Source organism: Wolffia australiana, chromosome 4, assembly GCF_029677425.1.
Source record: "Wolffia australiana isolate 7733 chromosome 4, ASM2967742v1".
Lineage (NCBI taxonomy): Eukaryota > Viridiplantae > Streptophyta > Magnoliopsida > Alismatales > Araceae > Wolffia > Wolffia australiana.
The window spans coordinates 6,986,112-6,994,513 of NC_135838.1; the positions used below are offsets into that span (position 1 = coordinate 6,986,112).

The window sequence follows — 8,402 nt, forward strand, 5'->3', positions numbered from 1 at the left end:
TGCTAATGCTGATGCTGATGATGATGATGATGATGATGATGATGATGATGATGATGATGATGATGATGATGATGATGATGAAGACGATGACGATGATGATGACGATGATGATGCTGATGCTGATGATGATGCTGATGCTGACGCTGATGATGATGATGATGATGATGATGATGATGATGATGATGATGATGATGATGATGATGATGATGATGATGCCAATTACAATGGGAATAACTATAAAGATGACATCAACATCATAGGGAAATAAATCATCAACTATTTGTCAACATCGGCCTCATCAGGCCATACCAAACCCTAGCCGGACTAATCTTACTAATGTACCAACTAATTCAGAGATCTTTAACAAATTTTCCAGCAGTCTGATTATGGGCCTTTGAGCACTCAAATGAAAGTCCAAATCCATTGATTTATACCTGGCGGGGAGCTCTCAGTTGCCATTTAGAAGAACAAGAAGAAGATGGGCTCGCTGGAGGGGGCCATGGCGGAGAACGGCGGCGATGGCGAGGTCGCCGCCCCCAGCTACAGCGGCAAGGAGCGCCAAGGCAACGGCAGTGGCGACGACGTGGCCCAATCGGATGCCCCCACGTCGCTGCTCCAAGGGGACTCCGTCGATTGCCCTGGCTCGGCCGGAGGTGCTACAAGGAAGGGCAGGTCTGGGGCGGGGGCGATGCTGCCCTTGGAGGTCGGGACGAGAGTAATGTGTAGGTGGAGGGACGGGAAATTCCACCCTGTGAAGGTCATCGAGCGGCGGAAGTTGCCGGCGAAAGACTCCGGCGGCGGTCACGAGTACGAGTACTACGTCCATTACAGTGAATGTGAGTGATTTTTCCTTGAAATTAGGGGTTTTTGGGTGTTTTTGTGGTGATTTTTGGTGATCCTGAGAGTTTGGGTCGGTCTAGGGTTCGTATGTTAATTTGTTGCCTTCCAAATCAATGATCCTGGATATTTGGGTCGGTCTAGGGATCGTTGATGGTAGGTTTTTTAGGGCTCATATGTTAATTTTTTAGCTTTTAAATCAATGATCCTGAAGATTTGGGTCGGTCTAGGGTTGGTTTTTATTGTTTAAAGCTTTAGTTTTTTGCTTCGAAATCAATGATCCTGAGTATTTGGGACGGTCTGGGGTTCGTCGACGGTAGGTTTTTTAGGGCTCATATGTTAATTGTTTAGCTCTTAAATCATTGATCCTGAAGATTTGGGTCTGTCTAGGGTTGGTTTTTATTGTTTATAGATTTCGTTTTAGCTTCTAAATCAATGATCCTGAAGATTTGGGTCGGTCTAGGGTGGTTCTTTATTGTTTGTAGATTTAATTTTAGCTTCGAAATCAATGATCCTGAATGGATGGTTTTGGGTTCTTTGAAGCTTGGGTTTTTAATGTTCGTATGTTAATTTCTTAGTTTCAAAATCAAAGATCCTAAAGGTTTATGTCGGGCTGGGGCTCGTTTGCCCCGTGATTTTTTATTGCTGAAAGTTGTCTCTGTTCTGTTGGTGAGAAGACAAACTTGACGTGGTGAAGAAGTTGAGCACGAAAATTGATTTAACCTCTTTGTGGCCGTTGTATAACTTTTCTTCTCAAGTATACTGCTGACAATTTTAATGGTTTTAGCTAATACTGATGAAATAATTTTTTTTCCGAGGGTCTATTTCGTTGCTACCTGGAGAACTGGTTTTTTACATGCTCACGCCTTCATCTTTTGAAAAGTATCTGGGTAGAGGTTCCGACTAGAAGCGAGTCGGGAGCAATTTTTGTTTGTGCTGGCTGATTGATTGTCTTATTTTTTGCTCCAATTCTTATAAAAATTTAGAAATTATGGCCCCTTACGTGAATATTTACTGCACTCCTTATTGATATTCTTAAAAAACATACTATTAATCCTCGGAAATCTTCTTTGGTTCATCCAGGGAGTTCCGCAACTTCCGAATATCCTCGATTTTTTGAGGAACCCACATTTCGTATCATATCTTTGTGATCTCTCGCCTTCATTATGTTTTAGCATCCCTGGAAAGTTTGATTGAAGACGAATTCATCTAGTGGACCATAATTATCGAATTATTAATTGGTTGTAAAACTTACTACTTTGAATATGTGCTTCTTTCTATTTCGGGTGTACTTTGCCTCCAATGTCTTTAATAGTTCGGGAAGGTTCTATCCTAATGCGATTGAAAAATCCATTCTCCAGTCAATCGAAGGCTTGACGAGTGGGTCAAGCTTGATCAATTTGATCTTCATACTGTGGAGACAGATGTTGACGAAAAAGTTGAAGAGAAGGTAAAGATTTATTACGTACGGCAATATTAGATTTCTTAAACATTTTGATGTGTTAAATATCAAAATTCCATAATTTCCATAAATTCCACAAAAAAGGTGAGTAATTTGGGGCCAATTCAAACCTTTTCTTGATTCATTGATCGGTATGATTGTGATATGGGTTTTTTTCCCTTTCAGTACCATTTTTTCATTGATTCTTGTTTAGCTTTCATGACTTTTGGCTTTCTGTCTGGTTATTTTTACTATGGTCCAGAATATCTTTTGCTTATGCTTTCTCAGTGTAAATGTTCTATCCTTTTATGTTGACCGCTGAATGAACCATATCAATTGCGTGAAGTACTTTTTTTTCATTTATTTATGGATTGAAAACTTAGTTATTTTTAACCTCATTTTCTATTTTTTCTTTCTCTGTGGCCAGGCGACAAGCTTGAAAATGACTCGTCATCAGAAAAGGAAGATTGACGAGACACATGTAGAGGTATGCATTCGTTTGATCTTCCAAAGAGTTTCTGTATTTGTCTATTTACAGTAGCCCCCAATGTAAAACCACTGTGGATTGTTATGTTTTCAAGGAAATAGTCAACAGTTGTCTCTTTCTCATAGCCAGGGCCATGAAGAGCTCGACGCTGCAAGTCTCAGAGAGCACGAAGAATTCACAAAAGTGAAAAACATAGCGACCATAGAGCTCGGAAGATACGAAATTGAGACTTGGTACTTCTCCCCTTTTCCTCCCGAGTACAATGATTGTATCAAGCTGTACTTCTGCGAGTTCTGTCTCAACTTCATGAAGCGGAAAGAGCAGCTCCAAAGGCATATGGTGAGCCATGTCAAATAATTTTTTTAACTTGTAATTCTAGTATGGCATGTTATGCGATCTATTTATGATAAATATTTTTTTCTGATTTCCTTCGTAGAAATTCACTTTATATCTGGTTTACAAATGAGTCTGTTCTGCTTCACCCCAGTGCCGCCAGGTGCTCTCTCTCGTGTGATTTTGTTTACCAACGGAACCTTCTGTTAAACTTTAGGTTATGACAACTCTTCACATAATCTATTGCCCGTAGATCTAAACTCTGCTGCTGCATATTAACGGGCCACCACCTGCTACTTCGTCTTCCAAGTGACCAGACTGTCCCCAATAAAAGCGTAGTAATGTGGGGTTGATTGCCTTGCCACAGGTGACTTAGAAAAATCTGGACCAATTTATACAACTTTCATGTCACCTTTTCTTGTAATCTATATTCCTTAAGATTCATTAAAACCCTGTATTAGGGATAGTTTGGTCTATTGGGTCAGTCACAAGTTCATTCAGGCTGCCGATGGGATAAGAGATGTCAGGTCGGGTATGGATTAAATATACCAACTTGTAATAGTCCTCCAATTTCGTATCCCAATTGACCAAAACAGTCAAGAATCTAAAAAGATTGTATTTAGAAGAATGTAGTAATGTAATCGACTGACCTCTCTGTAACAGGAATCCACTAAATTGAGAGAAATAGAAAGCCTGAAAGAATTTTGACAACGGGAGTTGGCCGCATTAGCCGCAAACCCACAACTGTCGCATGTGCGGAGCTTCTCTTGTGCTTCCTTCTTGTCTTGATAAGTCTGAAGGAGGAACTTACCACAACTTCACAATGAACTTCGGGAAGGATTCAATGTTCACCGAGGGAATTCCAATTCAATGTTTCACATTGATGTCAACACCAGGAATCGCTGGTTTTCCTGCAAGCCTTCTTGTTTACTGCGAAACATCAAGGATGTATTTCTTCTGAGAAATGGATATGCGTCTTCTTGAGTATGCACTCTTAATTTCTAAAAAAAAAATCTCAGTATGCCCAGTGCCGAACGTTAAAATGCTGGGATAGACTTCTACACAGACGCTGAATCTGCTCGTTATCCCCTGTTATGATTATAAAATTGTTGGTACGCGCACATTAAGCCAGAGACAGCATATCACTGAGGACAGAAGCTGAGAGATAGGGTAGAACAGAGAAGACAGGAAGAGAGTAGAAAAACGAAATGAACTTCTGTTATCCGATTTGGGGAAAGTTTCATCTTATTTGAAGAACACATGTGTTATCTGATCCTCCTTACGTGGTAGATATCTACCCGTTAAATCTTTCCGGAATGACCAGGACACAAATACACAAATTCAACTTAAAAAAAAAACAAGTACAAAAATTCAAAGGACATCTTTCAAAAGAAGGATAATAAATCGCAATTTTCAATATTCCCCCTCAAGATCTTTATTCGTTTTCTTCTTAGACCATGCTTCTTAAACGGTTTTGTGAACTGTTATATTCATTAAAATTACCAAGGAAGGATTTAGATGTGTCTGCTAATCGTTTGTATGACAAATAATTAGTTAGTGAATATGCTGGTTTTCTGGGGCAGCTCTTTACCGCCTCTCAGTGCAGTATACCAGTACATTTAACCATCTTCCTGATTTATCGCATCATCCATATTCACCGCATTCTCTCTATTTTGGCCCGTTTCATCATCTTTTTCTTCGAATCCCGCTTCTTCTGCTTCAGGCATGGCTTGGACCTGCATTGGATTCACTTAGAGAGTGACTATGTCAGTAGTTCCGTGAACTGAAAAAACAAACATGGCGGCTCACTCTTACATCGGTCTCAAAAGGAAAATCAAATAAAAGGGTAGTAAATAATAGCCATAACTAATACATTCCAGTGTTTCACAGTTGGTCCTGATGAGTTTTCTGGCGACCGCAAAAATCTTACCCTCTCTGCAAACTGTGCACACCCAAATTACTTAATTTTTATCCCCGGTTATCTCTTGTATCTTGAGTAGAAACTTCTTTGTTGCATTCGTGTCATTTCCTTTTTTAACGTGAAGGATTTGTATAGTCTTTTGATGTTGAGATTTTTACTGATTTATGGAATTTCATTCGCAGAGGAAATGCAATCTGAAGCATCCGCCTGGAGATGAAATCTACCGTTCTGGCACGCTTTCGATGTTTGAGGTTATTTTTTTCTTTTGTTCTTATTTTTTCAATAAGTTCGGGGAACCAAAACCCAATATTTGCGTCCACTAAAATAAATTTATGTGAGCGCCAAATTCCTCTTGATTTCTCTGATTTTTTGTTCTTTATTTCTTGAATTAGGTGGACGGCAAGAAGAATAAAGTTTACGGACAGAATCTATGCTACTTGGCGAAGCTGTTTCTGGATCACAAGACGCTCTACTACGATGTTGACTTATTTCTATTCTACGTTCTATGTGAGTGCGATGATCGAGGTTGTCACATGGTCGGCTACTTCTCCAAGGTGAATGAATCTTTGCATAAAAAATAACAATCTTATTTTATCTCATGAAATGAATTTTTTTTCTTATTTAATCATTTTCCCTCTCTCAGGAAAAACATTCCGAGGAGTCTTACAATCTAGCTTGCATTCTCACCCTCCCACCTTACCAGAGAAAAGGATACGGAAAATTCCTCATCGCATTCTGTGAGTCTTTTAAACCCACAGAAATTCCCATTTCAGAAATTAAAAATAATAAAATAAAATTCGTGGAAATCAGCTTATGAACTATCAAAGAAAGAAGGCAAGGTGGGCACACCGGAGAGGCCTCTCTCGGACCTAGGTTTGCTGAGCTACCGTGGGTACTGGACACGCGTCCTCCTCGACATCCTGAAGAAGCACAAGAGCAACATCTCCATCAAGGTGACGTCTCCCGTCTCTTTGACTTTGACTTTGATCGACGCTAAGAAACTAGACATGGTTGTTCGGTTCCTTTTCTGCGAACTTGTGCGAATTGTTCGTTCTGTTCGGTTTTCCGAAACAGAACAATATCAAATTTGAACAAGATCATCGCACATACCCGTGTGCAGTTCTATTGTTTGCTTTGTGCAAATTTTGTTCTAATTTTGTTCGAATGTGCGAATTTTTTCATTTTTGCACAAAAAAAAAACAGAGCGAAGAACAAAGCCATGTGCGGTTCTTTTGTGCTAATTTTTTGTTCGGTTCACATGAACATAACAGAACAACCATGTCTGATCTCCATCAAGGTGATGTCTCCCATCTCTTTGACTTTGATTGACGCTAAGAAACTAGACACGGTTGTTTGGTTCCTTTTGTGCGAACTTGTGCGAATTGTTGGTTGTTTTCCAAACAGAATAATATCAAATTCGAACAAGATCATCGCACAGACCCGTGTGCAGTTCTATCATTCGCTTTGTGCAAAATTCGAATGTGCGAATTTTGTCCAAAAAAGAACAGAACAAAGAGCAAGACCCTGTGCGGTTCTTTTGTGCGAATTCAAACAAGATCATTGCACAGACCCGTGTGCAATTCTATCGTCCGCTTTGTGCGAATTTTGTTCTAATTTTGTTCGAATGTGCAAATTTTATTCGTTTTTTGCACAAAAAAGAACAGAACAAAGAACAAGGCCCTGTCTTTTGTGCAATTTTTTTACTGGCTTCAAACAAACAGAACAGAACAACCTTGTCTAATCTCCATCAAGGTTGTGTCCCCCGTCTCTTTGACTTTCACTTCGACTTTAACTTTGATCGACGCTAAGAAACTCAAAAGCCGACGGTGGGTGGCAGGAGCTGAGCGACATGACGGCGATCAAGGCGGACGATATACTGAGCACGCTCCAGAGCTTGGACTTGATCCAGTACAGGAAGGGGCAGCACGCGATCTGCGCCGACCCGAAGGTTCTGGACCGTCACCTGAAGGCGGCGGGACGAGGCGGCCTGGATGTTGACGTCAGCAAGCTGATCTGGACTCCTTTCAAGGAGCAGGGCTGACGTGGATTGCCTTCCTCCCTGCCACCTGTACATGACGGTTGAGACGCCGTTGACCGTTGATTTGGTCCTTTGTGCTGTTATCTGATCATCTTATCTGAGATTCCTGGCCGTTGGATCTTGGTGCCTGAGATCCGGGCCCAGCCATGTGATTGGCTCGGCTCTAGAGAGAGAGAGACAGGGACCTGGACAGTCTGGAAGTGGCCCAAGTGTTGGAGAGAAGCAATTTTCTCCATGCGCAAAACTGTCTATGAATCTCTCTCTCTACTTGTAGAGAGAGAAAATAAAGTAATTTGAGTTCTCTCCTCAACCTACGGTCTAAATTGTCCTTTCCACACTGCCCATTCCCTTAATATCCCCTCTTTCTTTCTCTTATTCTCTCAATTCGGTTTTCTCTCTCTACTTGGAGAGAGTAAATAAATTAATTTGAGTTCCTATCCCACTGTCTAATTGTCCTTTTCACACTGCCCATTTCATTAATTTCCCCTCTTTCTCTCTCTAATTCTCTCAATTTAGATTTCTCTCTCTACTTGTAGAGAGAAAATAAAATAATTTGAGTTCTCTCCTCATCCTACTCTCTGACTTGTCCTTTCACACTGCCCATTCCATTAATTTCCCTTCTTTCTCTCTCTAAATATATCAATTCAGATTTCTCTCTACTTTTAGAGATAAAATAAATTAGTTTGAGTTCTCTCGTCAGCCTACTGTCTAAATTGTCCTTTTCTCAATGCTTATTCCATTAGTTTCCTGTCTCACTCCCTAAATATCCCAAGGCGAACTTTCTCTCTCTATTTGTAGAGTGAGAAAATAAAATAATTAGTATTCTCTCCTCTGCCTACTTTCTAATTAGTTTCCTCTCTCTCTCTCTCTATCTGAATCTCCCAGTGTGACTCTCTTTCTATCTCTTCCTCTGCCAGCCAATCCCTTTCTCTCTCTAGCCCTGAGAGCTCTCCACTGGCAGACAATAGTTGCCATATGCAGGGAACATATTTAATGTATTTGTCTCAATCTCCCTCTCTCTCATCCCACTTTCCAAGCAAGAGAGAGAAATTACCCTTTGATTTACATTAATGGTTATTATTCCTATTTCTTTCTCGATAGAAATACAATAAAATTAATTATTCTCGCGTAGCGACTCCGCCGTCGTATTCTTATTTTATTTTACCAGCCGGCCACGTGGGGTGACGTGTCCTATGGGCCCCACCTTCCCCCTCACCCTTTCTCACCAATCCCACGTCCCGCGGCCTTTACAGGGTGTCCTCTCTCTCTCTCTTTCTCTCTTCTCTCTCTCATCCCTCACTTCTCTCTCCTCTCTCTTCTCTCTCTTCTCCCTCTCTTCTTTTCT

General features: G+C 40.7%; 1 protein-coding gene across 1 annotated transcript; it reads left to right on the plus strand.

The window, feature by feature from the left end:
• Positions 1-449: 449 nt before the first annotated feature.
• On the plus strand, positions 450-7,169 carry LOC144701758 (putative MYST-like histone acetyltransferase 1). Its single transcript, XM_078573508.1, has 9 exons — positions 450-836; positions 2,199-2,287; positions 2,706-2,765; positions 2,895-3,104; positions 5,202-5,270; positions 5,412-5,573; positions 5,663-5,756; positions 5,830-5,972; positions 6,857-7,169. Exons 1-9 carry the CDS (start codon positions 479-481, stop codon positions 7,058-7,060), a joined length of 1,389 nt encoding a protein of 462 aa, XP_078429634.1. The 5' UTR covers positions 450-478; the 3' UTR covers positions 7,061-7,169.
• Positions 7,170-8,402: the final 1,233 nt, after the last annotated feature.

Coding starts and splice junctions, on each gene's coding strand:
- LOC144701758 (XM_078573508.1), top strand. CDS start 479: ATGGGCTCGCTGGAGGGGGCCATGGCGGAGAACGGCGGCGATGGCGAG. Junction 2,766..2,894: donor TTGACGAGACACATGTAGAG/GTATGCATTCGT, acceptor TCTCATAGCCAG/GGCCATGAAGAGCTCGACGC. Junction 5,973..6,856: donor AGAGCAACATCTCCATCAAG/GTGACGTCTCCC, acceptor GGTGGGTGGCAG/GAGCTGAGCGACATGACGGC.